The 19,337-nt window shown below is 48.4% G+C and overlaps 1 protein-coding gene across 1 annotated transcript in view; it reads left to right on the top strand.

Moving 5' to 3' along the window:
- Qsox1 (quiescin sulfhydryl oxidase 1) overlaps positions 1-3,479 on the top strand; it is a 44,937-nt gene extending 41,458 nt beyond the window's left edge. The window contains exons 11-12 of the mRNA XM_026787618.1: positions 645-872; positions 1,699-3,479. Of these exons, the coding sequence (XP_026643419.1) occupies positions 645-872; positions 1,699-2,459 (989 nt within the window). The 3' untranslated portion in view covers positions 2,460-3,479. The remainder of the gene's footprint in view (positions 1-644; positions 873-1,698) is intronic.
- The last annotated feature ends 15,858 nt before the right edge of the window (positions 3,480-19,337 follow it).

Genomic DNA, 19,337 nt, shown 5'->3' with positions numbered 1-19,337 from the left:
GAGAGAGAGAGAGAGAGAGAGAGAGAGAGAGAGAGAGAGAGAGAGAGAGAGAAGCGCTGTGTATGAGGTCCTGGTGGATGGAGGTAGGAGGTTGCCTTCTAAAGGGTTGGAGGTGGCAGAGGAGGGAACATTTAGAAGCAGGAAGCAACCCCTGCAGTCTATGGGGTCTGGAGGAGGGAAAGGTGCAGAAAGTGCAGGGAGGCATACCTTCAGGGGAATAAAGTGAGAGTCACAGAGCCCCTTGCTGGGCCAGCGTACATGGGAGGGCAGAGTGAGAATCCTAGGGACATGAAGAGAAAGTAGGAAGCACTCATTCCAGTTCAGGATGGACTTCTCAGGGTATCCCAGAGAGGCAGGGCCCACTGGCGAGCCTGAAGCAGGTCGGTGGGGAGGATCATAGGACTGGAATGAGCTCTCTGTCCCTTCCAGCTCTCTGGCCACGTCACATAATCCCTGAGTGTCCCTCTGAAAAATGTAATGACGAGGCCTAAAGAGGAAGAACTGCAGTTTAGGAGCTTTGGAGGAAATAGGACCCCTCTGTAGTGACCCCTGCAGGGGAGAAGTAGGCGAGGCACTGTGCAGGGTGACCCCAGAAAAGAGGAGGAGGACAGGGCAGCCTGTGGCGAGCCATGATGGAGAGGCAGAGACTGGCAACATGAAGGGCCTTTGTGTGGTGTCTCTTTTCCCTCCAGCTGACGGCCAGGAGGTCCTCCAAGCCATGCGGAACTATGTCCGGTTCTTCTTTGGCTGTAGAGACTGTGCTGACCATTTTGAGCAGATGGCTGCTGCCTCTTTGCACCGGGTAACAAGTCCCAGAAATGCCGTTCTCTGGCTCTGGACCAGCCACAACAGGGTTAATGCTCGCCTCTCAGGTAAGGAGGGCCACTTCCAAGGCTGGAGGTGACATTCTTGGGGTATTCTCACTATCTCCTAAGTGACAGCCCTGTTAACCAGGCCAGTACCGTTAGCCCCATGTCTGGAGGGAACTCCTACCCTGCTCAACCAGGACCCTCTCTGGCTCCTTAGGCTCTCTCCTGCCTAGCTCCCCCACCCCCACTGCTTTCTGACTGTTAGTTTTATCCTACTAACAGGAGGAGAGAGCAGGGGTTTCCATTCTCATCAGAGAGTGGGCTGGAGAAAGACAAGGAGTGTGTCTTCCTCATTACCCTTATTTATACTGTTTGCCTTCCCTGTACATGGGAGCCTGGGAGGAAAGCATTCTGTAGACCGGATACTACCTATCTGGAGAACAGGAAGTACCTCCCAGACAGCCCTAGGGCAGGAGCTGGACAGTGCAGAAGCACTTGGTTCCCTCTCCAGGAGCCTCCTAGTAGCATTTAGAAAGAAAACATGTGCCTAGCTTCCCTGCCAGCCGCAGGCCTCTTCCCCCTCCCCTTGCCTCAGGTCTCCCACCAAATGCTGCAATGGTTGTATCACACTGTGGGCCAGGACTGCAGACTAGTCCAGGAGTTGTTTGGGTTTGGGATGGTGCTGGGGATTGAACCTGGGGCCTAGCTCACTGAGCTATGTCCCCAAAATCTCCTCTGCCTTCTTTATTTTGAGGCCGAGGCCCAGACTGGCTTTGAATGTGCAGTCCTTCTACCTCATCCCCAAGTAGCTTTGGTTTCTGTTTTGTATCTGTATTTTATCTTCCATCTTTCTAAAGGCTTGTGCAAACTGTATGTGTTCCCTCCCCAGGTGCTCCGAGTGAGGACCCCTACTTCCCCAAGTTGCAGTGGCCACCCCGTGAACTGTGTTTAGCCTGCCATAATGAACTCAATGGACAGGAGCCTGTGTGGGACCTAGATGCCACCTTCAACTTTCTCAAGGCTCACTTCTCTCCAGTAAACATTGTCATGGACTCTCCTGCAGCTGGACCAGCAGCCCAGAGGGGTCCCCAGAATCATGAAGCTACCCCAGAGCTGGTAATGGATGCAGTAGAACTGGAGAGCAGAAATTCAGTGCTGGGCCATGAGCGGGCTGCTTCTGCAGAGCCCCCTGGAGCTACTGCCCTAGCTGTTCGAGCTGAGAAGCCTGAAGCAAGTGGCCCCCGGGAACTATACACAGGCCTCAGAATGAGTGGAGCTCCAGCAGGGCAGGGCCCTCCTGAGCACGTGGAAGAGCTTCAGAGAGACACGCAGGAACATGCCCAGGGGTGGCAGCACTTGAGCAAGAGAGACACTGGGGTCTTATTGCTGCCTGAGGTGAACCACCTCCTAAGGCGAGGGAGCCGCAGCCCCAAGCAGCTAGCCAGCATACCTGAAGGGGAACCAGAGGCCCGAGCTATACAGGGCCAAGGCCCATGGTTACAGGTTCTGGGAGGGGGTTTTTCCCACCTGGACATTAGCCTCTGTGTGGGGCTCTACTCTGTGTCCTTTATGGGCTTACTAGCCATGTACACCTACTTCCGGGCCAGAATGAGGACCCTGAAGGGCCATGCTAGTCACCACATAGCCTGAACTGTCCAGGAAGAGGCAGGAATGGAGATCTTTTTGACCCCCTGGCACCTTTGCTTCCCCTCTACTCCTGGTTCCATTTTCTAGCTTAGGAGAGCAGCAAGTCCAAGAAAGCTAGTTGTTGGGTGAACCTGTGGTCTACTGTGAAGGGCTCCACAGACCAGACAGGAAAGCTAGTTGTTGGGTGAACCTGTGGTCTACTGTGAAGGGCTCCACAGACCAGACAGGAACAGGGTTCCAGTGTCGTCTGTCCAGCATGGGGAAGGGGCAGCCTAAGGCAGGGTCAGGGGGGTTCTGGGAGACTCAGGCCCTGGCTTTAGCACCCAATTCCTGTTTTTCAGCTTATGTGAAGTCCTGTCCCATTCCTGCTGAAGTCTCAATGTTTCCTGCTTGGCCTTGACCTTAAATTGAGGCAGACAAGTCCAGAGTTTCCATCCAGAAGAGAGGACCTGGGCTGGGTGGGCTGGAGCGGACCCACTGCATTCTGAGGCTCTGCCTACTTCCCTTCCTCTCAACATGAAGAAAAAGCAGCATCACTTCTGGCCTACCCAGCCTCAGCGCCTCAGACCTGGGCTGGGTGTGGCTCCAGGAGTGGAGCTGGAAGCTTCAGGAAATGATTTTGGCCTCCCAGGTTCAAACTAGAGTTTCTGCTGCAAGGGTGTAGTTTGAGGGTGGTGTGGTTTGGCAGGCTGAGTGGGTGACAGTGGCTGGTCTGTGGGGTGCGGTGCTTACTTGGTGGCTGGGGCAAAGGGGTGGGTAACGCTGAGGTCCAGATAGTCCTGTGCTAGCTGCGAGAGGGCAGCCTTCTCTCTGAGCTGGGGCTCTTGCCTTTTGATTTTGTTCCCTGAAATCAGTGCTACATGTTGGCTGTGGAAGGTGCTGAGTTGAGAGCAGCGAGGGGAGGGTTTCCTCTTTGAGTTCCACTGCAGGCAGGTAGAAATGGAAAAGTCTAGAACACAAGCTTCATTCCCACGCTCCCCCCATCTGAGAGGGGTGTGGAATAAAATTATTTTTGTTAAGTCACGCATAGTGTGTTTGACTTGTTCCCTGGAGACCTATGCCATAGACCTACAGGTTTATACTAACCGCGCAGGAGCGGGCCCTCACCTCACTCCCCACAGAACACTCTTGGACCCCAGGCCTTGGTGCTGGCCCTGCCACCTCCTGCTCTCTGGCTGTTAGAGGAGCCTGTCTGCAGCTGCCACCTTCAGCTCTTCCTCCAGGATTGGCAGGTTTGTTTGTCGGGCCAGCCTGCGCTGACTGGCCAGCCAGGAGGAGTCAGCCTGGATTAGACTTTGCCCCTAATCCAGCCTGCTGGGTTTTACAGGGATCAGAGCAGCTGATAATGAACCTCATTAGGGGGGAGCAGAAGCCTCAATCCGATTTGGGGTTTTCTCTGACATCTTCAGTCGGCTCGAATGGCCTCGGCATTGGTGCAGCAGGTGGAATACCAAGGACACCTCCTGTGCTGGGCCAGCTGGGGTGGGGGAGGTGCAGCTGCCAGGCGTTTGACCTCTTTAGTAGCCTGGCTCCAAGGGTGCTTCCCCTCTCCATGTCTGAGCCCCACACCACATCCTCCTGGCTTAGACTGGTCCTTCCCTGCTGAACCCCGCTTGAGGGTTTGAGAGGCTGACAGGCCAGCACATGATCAAGCAGGGTTTCTGAAAAAGGCTCCGGGACCAGTGTCCACAACCTCAGAGGTTTCTTACTAAATGAGCCGCTCTTAAAATAAGAGGTTTCTTATCACTTGGCCGCTCATAAAATGTCAAGTAAAAATTTCTGTTAGCAAATCCTATACCTCCAATAACCATACTTCCCCAGATCAAACCTAGGGTCAAACCCCAGATCAAGTGTAGGATTGGGGCTCTGCAGAAAATGCTGGTGCAGGCTGCTCCACGATGTTCAGCCACAGGGTTGAGAGTAAAGGCAGGTCCCTATTTGAGACACTTTGTGGTGTGGGTTTCCTTCCACACAGTGAGCCCCTTGGCCCTATCCAGAGGCCTTCTGATTGATAGGGAGGGTGGGCCTCCTGCCCCACTGCCTTTTACCTTGATTTCCCCAGGGCTCTTATCCATGGCTTGGATAAGCAAGCCTGCCCACCAGCTGGTCCCCTGCCCTGCTCGTGCAGCCATGGGGGGACTTGGGGCCTTCTGTGTCATCTGGACCTTTCTAGGCTGTTTGTCTGGAATGCTCTCTGGCAGGGGAGACCTGCGAAGCAGAGACTCCTTCTGCTGGATGGGACAGAGAAACCCAGCTGTCTGGCATGTCATGTTTGAGGAGTTCAGGGTGTCCTTAAAGTAACCACCAAGTTGGGCTTTGAAGAATGAAGTGCCAACAAAGAAAATATGAAAATGTGGGGCTTGGAGAGATGGCTTAGTGGTTAACAGCATTGGCTGCCCCTCCAAAAAGCCCAGGTTCAATTCCCAGCACTCACATAGCAGCTCCCAACTGTCTGTAACTCAAGTTCCAGTCAGTATATTTGACTCCCTCACACAGACAAACACGTAAACCAAACACCAACACACATAAAAATTAAATAAAAAAAGAAAATATAAAAATGTACAGTCGGAAGAGAAAGCACACACCCAATCTAACAAGTTGTTGCTATAGAACAAAAGATAAAAAGCCCATATTAATATTATAATTATGTCAGGATCTCCTGTGCCTGGTTAGGCTAGAATCAGCACAAGAGAGCACAGATGTGGTCCCTGAGTTACAGACTGAGGTGGGGGCAGGAGCTGGGGATCAGCATGCTTCCAAGGAGGGAAACTCAGCAGGCTTCCCCAAGCCCCACCCGAAGAGCAAATGTAACCATGTGTGTGCCATGTGATGTTGGCAGGATGTGGGGGCACCCTCCCGGAAAGGGTTCTTTGCTAGTGTGAGGTAGGTGTGCCCTGTCTCAAGTGCATGGATCCTCGATGGGAAAGGGGCTCTTGTCAAATGTGTTGAAGATTCAGTAGGCAGGTGGCCATGACCTCCAGAGATCATCCACTTCTAGGCCTCGGCTTTGCTCATAGGCCTCCCCAAGGTCCTCCCATGCTGGTGGTATGTTCACCACCAGTGCAAGGCAAGCAGGCATGAGGGACTGTCCCTGTCCTGTTGACCCTCTGTACTAGTTGCCCTTCTCAACAATGTGGCAAAATCCCTGACAGAAACAAGAGGGGAAATGTTTGGCTCCGCTGCAAGGCATCCTGGGGGCAGAGCTGAGGACCACGTGGGCTTCTCACATTTTAGTGGCTGGGGAAGCAGAGCTGTGGTGGGAAAGGGGTCTATCCCTCAAAGGAAAGCCTGTAGTGAGCCATGTCTGTCAGCCAGGCACACAGCATCCTCCTAAAGGTTGTCCTGACTGAAGGATCCCACAACCCAGTTGTTTTTACCCTGATGAAACTCCACAAATCTGCCTCCGTTAACCTCCTCAGGTGTGGCTTTCCCGGCATCTGACCCCGTTCACACCTCACATCATACTCAAATGCCTCCAGTGGAAGGGCTGCTGCAGAGCCCAAGGAAGGGTTTCCGCTTTGCTGGAAGAACAGGTTAGATCTTGAGAAAACTCTGATCCGCATCGTTGGCCTTCTCTGGAAGAACGCACTCTGGAAAGTGAGCTAGCTGAGAGCTGCAGGGAGGGTAACAGAAATGCAGGTGGCTGGGGCCCAGTCTTTTTGGTCACTTTCACTGGCCTCTGTCCAGTTTTCTTTGCCTTATAAGCCATGTGGTACAAGTCATGGGTCACAGACAGAAGGGCTTCAAAGCCACAAGGCACTGGCAAACCATGAGCGAGACTCAAACGTCTGTGAGGCTCATTCAGAGACACTTACCTCCAGCCTGTGACAGCTGGGCACTTTGTTCTCACCTCTGCAGAGAGCAATCGACTTTTCCCTAGGGCTGCCAGGAGCTTCTAGAGAAGAGCTAACCTTCCTAGCCCACCATGTCAGTACTGTGGCATGATTAGCCCTCTGCTGCAGTCTGTCAAGCCTTCATCCACCACAGAAGCTACCTTAGGCTTGGGAGAGACTGAACACTAACCCAGCTTGAATTTGCTTACAGTGTCTCCATCAAGTTCCCAGCTATCTCAAAGTTTCTGATGGCCACAGAGTTCTGCCTTGAGGGAAGAATTGTTCAATGATGCTAAGCATATTACTTGGAAAATTCAGCTGAGAGCCTGTTTTAACACCAAACACTAATGTAGTGTAATGTTTTATTCTTTTGGTTATTTTTTTGGGGGAGGGTGTTCCCCACCCAACTCCCAAATAAATCACACAGAGGCTTATTTTTAATTATGAATGCCCAGCCTTAGCTTGTTTCTTATGTTATCCCGACTACCTTTTGCCTCTGGGCTTTTATCTTTCTCTGTTTCTGTATATCTTACTTTCCTTCTTACTCTGTGGCTGGCCCCTAATGTCCCCCTTTCCTTGTTCTCTGTTGCTGCATCTTGTTCTCCTGATCTCTCTGCCTGCCAGTCCTACCTCCCATCCTTGCTTCTGCCTCGTTATTGGTTGTTCATCTCTTTATTAGACCAACAGGTGTTTTAGACAGGCACAGTAACACAGCCTCACAGTTAAACAAATGCAGTGTGAACAAAAGTCACATACCTGAAAATAATATTCCCCAACACACCAAAATACATCTTTTTTTGTTTTTGGGGTTTTGTTTGTTTGTTTGTTTTGGGTTTTTGTTGTTTTTTCTTTGAGACAAGGTTTTTCTGTGTAGCTCTGGCTGTTCTGGAACTCACTCTGTAGACCAGGCTGGCCTTGAACACAGAGCTCTGCCTGCCTCTGCCTCCTGATTGCTGGGATTAAAGGTGCGTGCCACTACTGCCCAGTTTAAAATATATCTTAATCTAATGTGGAAAAAAAAAGAAGGAAAAAGAAAATACAATTATAGATTTCACTGTTTTAGATTTTTAAATTATGCTAAATTGATAAATAAAAACAATGCTAGATGCAGGCTTATACCTGTAATTGTAGCACACAAGAGGTAGGAGGATAGCAAATTCAAGGTCAGACTGAAACCCTGGCTCAAAAAGGCAAACAGGCTGCAGAGGTGGCTCTGTGTTAGGTGCTTATACTCCTGTTGAAGGAGCCTAGAGTTCAGTGTGCAAAACCCACAGTGACTCGCAACCACCTGGAACCCCAGCTTGGCAGCAGCCTCACATCACATGCCCCCCCCCCCGCAGGGATAGATGTAATTAAAAACAGAAGCAAATCTTTTTTAAAAGCCAAAACCCCTAAGAAAAAATGTACATATTGGGACTGGGGAGATGGCTCAGTCAGGAACTGTTTGTCGTGCAAAGGTGAGGCCCAGAGTTCTCATCTCCAGAGCCTCCTCCCCCTTAAAAAAGCCAGGCCCAGCACCATCCTGTAATCGCAGTGCTGGGGAAATGGAGAAGGAGGGGTCCTCTGAGCTCACTGCCCAGCTGGTCTAGCTGAGCTTGTGAGCTCAAGGTTTACTGAGAGGCTGTCTCAAAATAAAACTAAAACTAAGGTCAGGCTTTGGTCACACACACGCCATCGCTCGTGTAGAAGGAAAACCATCCTACTCGTCTTTGGTAAGATCCCTGACTTAAGGCTCTGCTGCTCCGGGGTTCTTCAGGAACGCATCATGAGTGTGAATTCTGTAGTCACTAATTTTTAAGTCTGAGTCTGCAATTGACTCAGAGGAAAAGACACCGGACGACTGCTAGCTCATCTGGAAGAGTCAGTCGGTCACCTCTCCGTCTCTTTCTAGAAACCTCCTAATCGCTTCCCTTTGTGGCCTCCTTGGTCATTGTGGGGTTAGCAAGGGTGATGAAGCAGCGGTTGTTTAGAGTCTGAGGCTGCTGCACACAAACCAGCAGACTATCTAAAGCTTCATTCGTAAGAGTAACTGCGTTTTAAATGCCCGGCAGAAGTGACAGGCCTAGTCCTGGAGTCAGAAGTTAGCTCTACAGGGTACTTGCAGGCTAGCTCACCTGAGAACCAGAGGGGATCAGTGTAGGGAGTCTTGGGAAGGAACACAGTGGCTATATAGGCTCTCTGGAGCTGGACTTGTCAGACTTTCTTTGAACCACCAGCCCCCAAATAATGACACAGAGGCTTATCATTAATTATAAAAGCTTGGCCTTAGCTTAGGCTTGTTCCCAACTAGCTCTTATAACTTAAATTAACATGTTTCTATTAATATACATTCTGCCATGTGACATTTTACTTCTCCATTCTGTACATCTGACTCCATGTCTCATGGGCGAATGTCACAGGCCTCAGATTCTTCCCCAGTTCTTCTCTGTCCATGGAAGTTCCGCCTATTCTCTCTTGCCTAGCTATTGGCTATTCAGCTCTTTATTAAACCGATCAGAGGGCTCCTTAGGCAGAGCTCCTTTTTAACAGTGTACTTAAAGACTAAAACCACAGCATCAGTCCCTTCGCACTCAGTTACCAAAACGTCAAGAGGAGCCAGGGGGCGTTAGAATCAAGGAGATCTGAAATCAGAATTCATCTGGGAGCCCTCAGCCTGGTGCCAGAGAGCCCAGCATATGCGCAACTCTTTCCCCAAAAGTCGAAGGTCTGGACATGACTCCAGAAAAGAATTCTCCTTTTCTCCTTTCCTTCCGTCTTTCAAAGATCTTTCCTGCATTAGAGTTAATTAATTTAATTTCTTTAGAAGCCAAAACCTGTTGTTGTTGTTGTTTTTCAGTCTTTGGAGACCAGAAGGTATGGTGTTTAAGAGCAAATATTTCCATATCAGATCTGTAGAGCTTGCTACAGAAAAAGAACCCTTGGTTGACCTAGGACCTATTCATTACACTGGAACAGAGCTCCAAAAAAGTCACTTTTAAAGAAAGGAGCAATTCATGACATGGGAAAATTCACTCAGAATTATTAGGCATTTACTCAGAGTCTATGTGGAAACTTGGGAAGCTCAGGCTGGATGTTGGCTGAGCAGGTAGAAGAAGAGCTTGTCATGCGAGCCGTGCAAGCCTAATGGCCTTGGTTCTATGCCTAGAGCACAGTTTAAAAAAGAAAAAGTCAGTGGCGTGGACCTGTCTTTCCATCAGCGTTCCCATAACAAAACAGGAACTAGAGGCTGGAGAATATGCCAGAAGCTTGTGGGCCAGCTAGCCGGGGGTACACCGTGCAGTGTCAGGAAGACTGCCTCAACCAGATGGGAGGTAAGAACCAATTCACAAAAATTATCCTCTGGGGGCTGGAAAGATGGCTCAGAGGTAAAGAGCATTGCCTGCTCTTCCAAAGGTCCTGAGTTCAATTCCCAGCAACCACAGATGGTGGCTCACAACCATCTGTAATGAGGTCTGGTGTCCTCTTCTGGCCAGCAGGCATACACACAGACAAAATATTGTATACATAATAAATAGATATTTTAAAATAAATAAATATTCTAAAAAATCGTCATCTGGCCTCCATATGCATTCTGTGGTATGTGTGTGTGTGAGAGAGAGACAGAAACAGAGAGACAGAGAAAGAAAGCGCACATGCGTGTGCAGGAAATTAACTTTTAAAAAAAGCTCATGACTGGTAGGAATGCATACAAATTCAAGCGGAATATAGGGAAGAATATTGTGCTACTTTGCCAATTTAAAATTATGTTTTCCATATGTTAGCAAAAAATTAATAATAATAAATTCTAATAATTTTTGCTATGGAATATTTGTACACTATGTGAAGATGTATCTGCTGTGATTGTTGTAATAAAAAGCTTAACAATTGCCAGGCAGTAGTGGCGCACGCCTTTAATCCTAGCACTTGGGAGGCAGAGGCAAGTGCATCTCTGTGAGTTCGAGACCAGCCTGGTCTACAAAAGCTAGTTCCAGGACAGGCTCCAAAGCTGTAGAGGTACCCTGTCTCAAAAAAACAAAAACAAAAAAGCTGAATGGCCAATAGCTAGGCAGGAGGTATTGGTGGGACTTCAGAAGAGAGTTAGGTGTGAGAGAGACGCCAGAAGACACAGAAGCAGCAGGATGGATGGTGCGTGACAGAACGTAAATGAAGAGAAATGGGTTAAGTTACAGGAGTTAGTGGAACAAACCTGAGCTAAGGCTGAGCTGTCATAATTAGTAATAGGTCTCCGTGTTATTATTTGGGAGCTGGCTGGCAAGACAGAAAAAGACTCATTACAGATTTTAACTTGCATCTGTCTACACTGCCAGGATGGTGCATCCTTCACTCTAAATAGGCAGCTGAACCCTCACTCAGGAGTGTGGACATTCCAGAGAGAAACCACGAAGAAACTACTGCAGACAGGGAACCCCATGAGCCCCAGAAGTGGAATTCACTGAGGCAAGTGTAGACGGGTAGGCATGGGAAGTGTCAGCCATAGGATCTCATGAAGACTGTGTTACAACTGGCACCACAGGCAAGCAGACAAACCGTATCACTGGACACGTTCCTCACCAGTGAATTCACTAGAGGAGCGGAGAGCAGACTGTACAACTAGAGAACACACGTGATCTACAAGGTGGCTGCTGATGAAGGGTCTGTCCTGGTGCTCTGTCCACCCTACAAATGCATCCTTCCAGAATCCCATCCCCTTGGAAGGTGGCAGCAGCAGCTGAAGATTCTTCTTGGCTATGTCCTTGGCGTGGTAAAGATTCTATACCATCTTGTACATAAACTCCAGGTCCTCGGTTCCTAACTCTGCAGATCTAGGATGTGCCAACTGCGTGCCTATGAACTCTCAGAAACAGAATCACACACCTAAGTATGAGATTCCTCGAGGCCCTGTGTTGTGTCTCAGTATCTAAGCTTTCTTGGGCTATGTATCCACAGGAACCCTCGACCAGCAAGTTGTGGAAGAGCTGGTAGTGGCCCTGAGGCAGGCTGTGCACTAGGCACAGTTCACATCCCCTAGTGTTCCCCCATGCAGTGGATAATGGGTGGAGTCCCAGCTGTAGATCACACAGCCACAGCCATTCACCTTAGGCTTCAGGAGGCTACTGAAAGAGCATGTGACCCCCGTGCCTCTCCCTGAAGTGAGGCTTGACCTCCATGCCTTCATCTTCCTTTGTGTACCTGGGTGCTCCGATGCTCGAGTCTAAGCTGTGCTTTTCTAGAAATGTCTAAGAGCATGTTTTGATGAACGTGTGAATTTGTTTATGTTGTCTGTCGATGTTGGTCTAGAAAAAGCCTGGAGGAGCACACTAACACGCTGTGCTGGGAACTGTGGCTCTAAACAAAGTCAAATTAGAGTAGACTTACAGCAGGGCTGAGCCCAGAGGGTAAACCATGCTGCTGCTGGTGTCCTACTGGCTGACCCGGCTGCAAGAGCAGCACCCTGCAAAGGTTCAAGGGTCAGAGATCACCACCACTTGAAGGATGCCACAGTGTTCTGGAAAACCATGCGAGATAGAGGTGCTGTGGGGCCATCCTTAAAAATACAGTCTCTCCCTGGGTTGTCTCATTCACTTCCAGAAACAAACTGAACCTTTGGGAAACATACAGCAATCCACAAAGCTGGTAAAATATTTTATAAGTCTTAATATGAGTAACCTTTGATCCAATGATTCTTTTTATAGAATTCAACCTAAGGAAAAAAAATTGGGGCTATTTACCAATTTACTACATGATGCATAATTATAATATCAAAATAAGATTAAAATAAAGCCCCAAATGGAAAATTAATTAAATCTGACAGGTGATACACACTTAAAATTCCAAAACTCAGAAGGTAGAGGCAGGAGAATCAGAAGAAGTTTGAGATTAATATATGTCTAGTTCTAGACCAAATTGGGATACATGAAATCTTATCTCGAAAAATAAAATGTATAAACAGGCTATTAAGACATTCACTGAATGTCATCAATAGCCCTGCAGCACCCAATGGCCACCTGGGATCCAATTAAGTCCCTACCTCCTCTACTCTTTGCGGGGCCTCAGCACTGCCAGCGATCCCTCGAAAGTAGAATTGGTTAGCCAGTGCTTGGCCTCTTGGCATCGTTCTCCAGTACCAGGAGTCACACTGAGGTAGATATGCCCAGGATGATCACTCAGTACTTGTCTTAGTTTTTATGAATTTGTTTTTTTGTTCCTAAGTTCCCAAGCCAAGGCATTGTGGTATATATCTGTAACCCCAGCTTCTGGGACCCGGACTGGGGGCTGAGGCAGGAGAATGGAGAGTTTTTAGGATGTCCAGGCAACATAGTGTGTTTGAGCCTAGCCTGGTAAGTAAGCAACTGTCAAAAATAGAAGAAAAATAATAAGAAGGCGGGGGTGGGGTGGGGGTGGGGTGGAGATACCCATCAATAGAACTGCATGAACAACAGCCTACTTTAATAACCAAAGACATGAGCTAGGCATGGTGGTACATGTCTGTAATCCCAGCACTTGAAAGGTGGAGGCAGGAGAATCAGGGGTTCACCCTGAGCTATGCAACCAGTTTGAGGACAGCCTGTGCTATATGAGACCCCACCTCAAAATAAAACAAAAACATCAAGAAAGTAGAAAGCTAATGTGACATCATTTTTATACATTCTATAACAATGTGGCTTGATGCTGGGTAACAGCAATGTGAGCTGTATTACTAACCACAAAAAATAATATGTCAATATGATCAGCCTTCAAAATGTTTATTTCCTCTGACCCAGTAATGCTACTACTGAAAAATCTATGCTAAGGAAAGAATCCGAAGTTTTGACTAAAACCTGAGTTTGATTCCGAGCTCCATGCTGTGGAAGGAGGGAACTGAGTTGTATAAGTTGTCCCCTGTTCCCACAACAGAAAAGGACTTTTCCCATGCACTTAGGTCTCTAGCTACAGAGCCACGTTTCAGAAAGTCCTGAAGGCACAGTCGATCATCTGTGTGGAAGTGTGCTTTAGACAGAGCCTCTGCGTCTAAGAGTGGACGTCCTGACACCACATACCTCTGCTGACTTGCCCCACAGGCTTTTCTCTTGTGATCCTGTGTCAAGCTCAGCTGAGACATAATGCCCTTTGGGAAGTTTTCCTAGCCTGCCACACCCAAGCCAGTGCCCCTCCCTGAGTTTCCAGAGCCCCCAGCACCCCCAGGAAGGGTACCTAACCCACTGCAGGAAAAGCATCTGGCTGCTCTCTCTCCTGCTTTAGGCTCCACAGGGGAAGGGTGGACGACTTCTCCCTCACTGCAGTCTGTGGCTTACCAAAGGGCTCTGCATACCAGGCCTTCCAAACCATCTCCTGAAGGCACAGGGACACACGGTAGGATACACACCTCCCAAAACACAGTGTTTACTTTATAGCCGAGAACCCATGGTTGGGGGACTGACAGGCCTCAGGTGTGAACCCATTATTACTGTACCATGATTTCTTTTGGGCCACCAACCAGCTCTCAAATCATGATATGGAGACTTATTATTAGTTATGAATGCTCAGTCTTATGCTCATTTCTTGCTAACTTATACATTATAAGTTAGTTATATTATATATTCTTATATATATTGTTATATTATATATATTCTTAAATTATATATTCTTATAACTTAACCTGTTTCTTTTTACTATGTTTTCCCTCGGGTCTTTTTACCTTTCTTTCCTTCTGTATATCTTACTTTTACTTCTTCTACATGGTTAACTGGCAGCTGCCTAGCTTCTGGCATGCTCCTTTCTTCCTCCCTCATTCTCTCCTCGTTCTTCTCTCTCAAGCCTAGTTTTCTCCTCCTACTTTTTCTCTCTGCCTTCCAGCCCCACCTATCCCTCTCCTGCTATTGGCCATTCAGCTTTTTATTAGACCAATCAGGTGCCTTGGCCAGGCAAGGTGAAACAGCAGCACATCTTTACATAGTTAAACAAATGCAGCATAAACAAATATAACACATCTTTACATCATTAACAAAGATGGCAGAAACAGATGTAACAAATGTAACCTCTACATATTTAAGGTAATATTCTGCAGCATAAACAAATGTAACACATCTTTGCCCAGTTAAAATAGTATTTCACAACATGTAACTATTATTTTGCTAAAAGCAAACCACCCTATAAATTTATAGGTCTCTCTACCCATAGATTAGGGCAGTTCTTAGGTCTCATCAGAGAAGTTTGTTTGTGCAGAGGATGGTGACACTCACAACTGGTCAAATTGCCCAAGGACTGTTGGAACCATTTGGAGTCCTGGCCTCCAGCTGCTCTTCCCTGCTAGAGATCTTTACTTTCCTTCTGATTTGGTTACTAAAAGCTGTGTCAAAGTTGTTTACCAGCTCTGCTTCACGAGCACGTGTTGCCTTGGCCTTGAGGATCAGAGGATAAGGTTTTCACCTGTTGGCCCACCTGACTGTTGGGTATATAAGACTCCATGTTGCTATTGAATAAGGGGCTTCTTACCAGTGACTAGAGGTCCATGTCTCTGTCTGTCTCTCTCTCTCCCTCTCTGTGTCTTTGTATGTTTCAACCTCCAGCCCCTTGCCCGAAGCTCGGGAACTGTCTGGTGGCACATAGAGCACAGACAGGCGTTGTGCACTGCAAAGGACCATAGGGTCAAAGGTGGAGGAGGAGCAGAGCTAAACTGTGTCCTCTGGACATGACAGGACCACTGACTCATGAACTCCCAGCAGCTGTGGTTGTCCACACATAACCTGTACAGAATCAAGGCTGACAAATTCTAACACAAAATGGGAGGGGCTCATGAGTCTCCCACCCTTAATTGAGGAGTCTGGGTTGTTGATGGTGTCTGTGGGAAGGAGAGTCAATTTTCTTTAATGGTGTTTTATTTAAAAAAAAAAAGATAATGGGGAATAGGCTGGGGTAGGGAATGAATATGATCAAAATACATTGTATGAAATTCCAAAAAAAATAATGAAAATATACTTAAGACAAACAGGATGCACAGGTCCTAAGGTCAGTCTTAGCTTTTAGTGAGTAATCTGTGTCTAGACAAGGTAAGGGAAAACACAATCTGGAAGAAAATACTTTCAACGCTTAACCCTACTGTTACTGTCATCCTGGACAAACCCAGAGGGAAGCTCTGGGGTAGACCTGGCAGGAGATGCTCCCTGCCTCCGTCTGGGAGGGAGAGAAGCTGGAATGACACAGCAGAGAAATGACACACCAGGGCCAGCAGCCGGGGGTGGCTAGATCCAGCATGCTCTGAAACTCAGAGACCAGTTTCCATCCTGGCTGGCCCCAGCCCAGAAAGTCATGTGGAAAAACGGACAAATTACCCTGGCGAGTTCTAATTTTCAACCCTGGGAGCAATTCCCTGCGGACCTGTTTCAGAGCTCACGTGTGAAACCGGCCTTCATGGTGGATTACCAGCCTAAAGGAAGCTGTCACCTTCCGAGTGGGAGGGGGCACAGTGTGGCTAATTCGGTTTCTCTCTGGAAAAATTCCTTTCGTTGTCCAGCTTGTTGCCCAAGCAACGTTTCTTGTCACCACAGTCCCTGACACGAATGGAATCAATGTTCTGTGTGTGTTAGGGTCGGGAGGGGGCCAATTCCAAAGAATTTGTGTGTGTATTTTGGAAGGTAGTATATGAGAAGCAACAACCACAGATGCTTCAATTCAAATAATAAACAATTACCTACAAACCACGTCTCCTGTGTGCTTCCAGAGGACAGCTGTGGTATGCTACCCTGAGGGAGATAAAGGGGCAGCTACTCTCATAGCTAACATTTATGGGGCTCTCTGCCCTGAAGGGTGCCATCTTGTAGAGGCCCATCCAGTTCATCTGGGAATGGAATGCAGACAGTAGGACAGTTGCTTCAGAAGTGGGCTGTCACCTTCTCCCCGTGATAGGTGAAAGTTGGTGGGGTATGGGGTATGGATGTGGGGTTGGGGTATGGATGTGGGGTATGTGGTATGGATTAGGGTATGGGGTATGAACTGGGGTATGGGGTATGGATTGGAGTATAGATGTGGGTTATGGGTTATAGATGTGAGGTATGGGGAGATCTTATAGGAAAATCAGAGCGTTCACCAATAAATTAACGTGAATGGTGAGGTAAGAAAGCAGACATGGAGAGAGCAAATGGGCAGGAAATGGACCTGAAGAACAGCCTGGAAGTGTGGGCTGGATCCTGCAGAAAGGGATGCTGGAGTCAACACAAGAGCACACGGCCTCTGATATCCTTAGGAGGATGTCCTGTCCTCGGGAGTGTGCCTGAGGCCCACCCTCTCCTTAGACTGTACCACCGCACGACCTTGGGGACGGTTGCCCGTCCTGACTCTGATGTTTGCCTGTTTCTCCATCCGCCCATTCGGCCATCTCCACCTGGGATGGTGGAGCGTGCGAGTCCCCATTGCAGATCCTTGCTCCCCGTCACCCTCCCAGGGGTCAGGCGCCATCACCTCACAATAGTCTTCTGGTTGGGTTATTTGCAAAGCATGCATATTTCTTCCATCACAAAATGCAATGGGGACAACTTATGCTTCCGTCACATGGCTAATTACTGCTTCCCAAAGAACTGGAAGGCACTGGCTGGTCTTGAGAACTCGAACATTAAGTCCAAGAACGCTGGCAGAGGCAGAGTCTGTTTGATCCCCAGTTCCAGGCTCTTGCAGGAGACCGAGCCATGTGACTACTTCCAGCCAATGAGACACGAGGGGAAAGGACAGTTGGGCAATGAAATGCCCAACGCTGGGGAGGGAATTTCTCTTCCTGTCTCACCCACCAAGGTGACCAAGGAAACCAAATGTTCTAGAAAACATTTTGAAACAATGTTTGTTCCTCCTGCCAGCCACTGCCTGTTCTGCCACCAAGTCTAATCCCATGCTGTTGTGGTCTGTTGCAGTTACTGACCACTTTCTGACAAATCACTGCCCAGCCGTGGCTTCAGTCTGTGCTCATTTTCTTTGCGTGTGACTCTCTGCCGGCAAGCAGTTCCGCAGCTCTTGCCAGGGTTATTAACGTGGCTGTGTTCAGCTCATGCGCAGGCTAAAGGCTAGGCTTAGCCGAAATAGAGGGTGTTCTCTCTCTCTCTCTCTCTCTCTCTCTCTCTCTCTCTCTCTCTCTCTCTCTCTCTCTCCACACACACATGAAATATATGTATATACATCATCAATATACACACTATGTATATGGTGTTACTTATTACTTACATTGTGTGTCTTTTAAAAAGCACTTTTTTTATTTTCATTTATTTATTGTATATATGCATGTGTATAACTTGCAGGAGTTGACTCTCCTTCTATCATGTACAGGAATTAAAGTGGGTCGTCGACCTTGGAAGAAAGCACCTTGACCTACTACTGAGCCGCCTCACTGGCCTATATGTGTCTTTGTTAATTAAGACAAGTTGAAGGTAAAACTCGCAAACTCAGGAGGGGGTTCTGTAGAGGAGCAAACTCAGGAGGGGGTTCTGTAGAGGAGCATTATTTTCTGAGGTCCTTTCCTTTGTAGCTCTGGCCACAGGAGACCATGTGCGAATGTAATAAAATCCTCAGAGTGCTGCAGGAAGAGCAGGAAGTATATAAAAAGCCAGAGACCATTACAGATGAGAGGTAAGCCGGGCCCTGACAGGGCACAGCTCTGACTATCTAGCTGACTGACTGCCCCAATAACCAGTCCCGTAACCTAACCAGGGCTGACAAAGCCACCATGAGCTACTCCCTCCCTGGAGCGGATGCCACTTCCGCAGCCTCATGCTTGGGTTTTTCCTTACTCTTGGGCTGTAGTAGAGGAGCGTTTCTATAGTTACTTAGTTTCAGTCACAGAACAAATACTTACAAAGAAGCCATAATATGCTAGACTGCAGGCTTGGGACCCGGAACACAGCAGTGAACAACAACTCCTCAGCAGACTGGAGAGAGAAGGGTCCAGAACAGTACTGTGGCCAACTGTAGCATGTCCAAGGGGTGGGCAGAGCTCAGTAATTCCTTGCTGACAGGCAGCGGCTGCCTGGTTGAGTGTCTGCCCAGGGCTGCAGCACTGAGCGCTTTGAGAAGTGAAGCTAAGGGGACTCCACAGTCCCCAAGAGCTTCTCAAAGTCACCCTGAGTAACCCCCATGAGTGGGTGACTGGAATGAGGCAGATGTACCCAAGCCCTATCAAGGAAATGTTCTTGCTAGCTGAATGAACCCCAGGAAGAGAGCTGGCCTCTTGCTAATGGTGGATGGGTGGGGGTGGGGAGAGAGTATTCTTGGGGAATAGGTGACTCTTCAACTCTATGGTGTGTCTGGGGTAGAGAGTCCAGATCCTGGGAGAGTGAACAGCCTCCACTGGAGAGTACCGGGTTATCCGCATCATTAGCCAGCTTCTGGAACCCACGGGACCTCCACCCTAACCACTGGGCAGAGGTCAGTGATGGAGGTGATTCCTTGGAGTCCAGTGCCAGGCAGGAATAGTATCCTCTCCACTCCGTGAGCGGGGTCAAGAGCAGGGCTGACCTGGGGCTTTTCTGTTAGACTAAAGCCTGGAAGTCACCAACCTGCAGCCTAGGGACACCCTTGTCCAGCATGTCACTCACTTCTTTCCCTCCCCCAGGGTGATCACTTTCTGACAACCCATGCCCACCCAGAATACTAACCCATGGGATATGGGGTGAATGCAGCTATCTTGCCAAATAAATACTTGGCTTAATCCTTGAAGCTAAAATTTTGTGTCTTTTTGTTTTTGTTTTTGTTTATTTATTTATTTTTGTTTATTTTTTTAGTTGTTGAAAAAAATTTCCTCCTCCTCCCCATTTCCCTCCCCCTCCTCCCATACATCACCCCCTCTCCCCACTCTCCTCCCCCCTCTCCCCTACCACGAAGAGCAGTCAGGGTTCCCTGCCCTGTGGAAAGTCCATGGTCTTCCTCCCTCCATCCAGGTCTAGGTCTAAAATTATTTATTTATTTATTATAAATTTCCACCTCGTTCCATCCTCCCATTTCCCTCCAACTCTCCCCACTCTCCTCCCCCCTCGCTCTCCAGTCCTAAGAGAAATCAGGGTACCCTGCCCTGTGGGAAGTCTGAGCTCCCCCTCCATCTAGGTCTAGGAAGGTG

This window comes from Microtus ochrogaster (genome assembly GCF_000317375.1).
Source record: "Microtus ochrogaster isolate Prairie Vole_2 chromosome 6 unlocalized genomic scaffold, MicOch1.0 chr6_random_2, whole genome shotgun sequence".
NCBI lineage: Eukaryota > Metazoa > Chordata > Mammalia > Rodentia > Cricetidae > Microtus > Microtus ochrogaster.
This window is presented reverse-complemented; position numbering and strand designations above follow the sequence as displayed.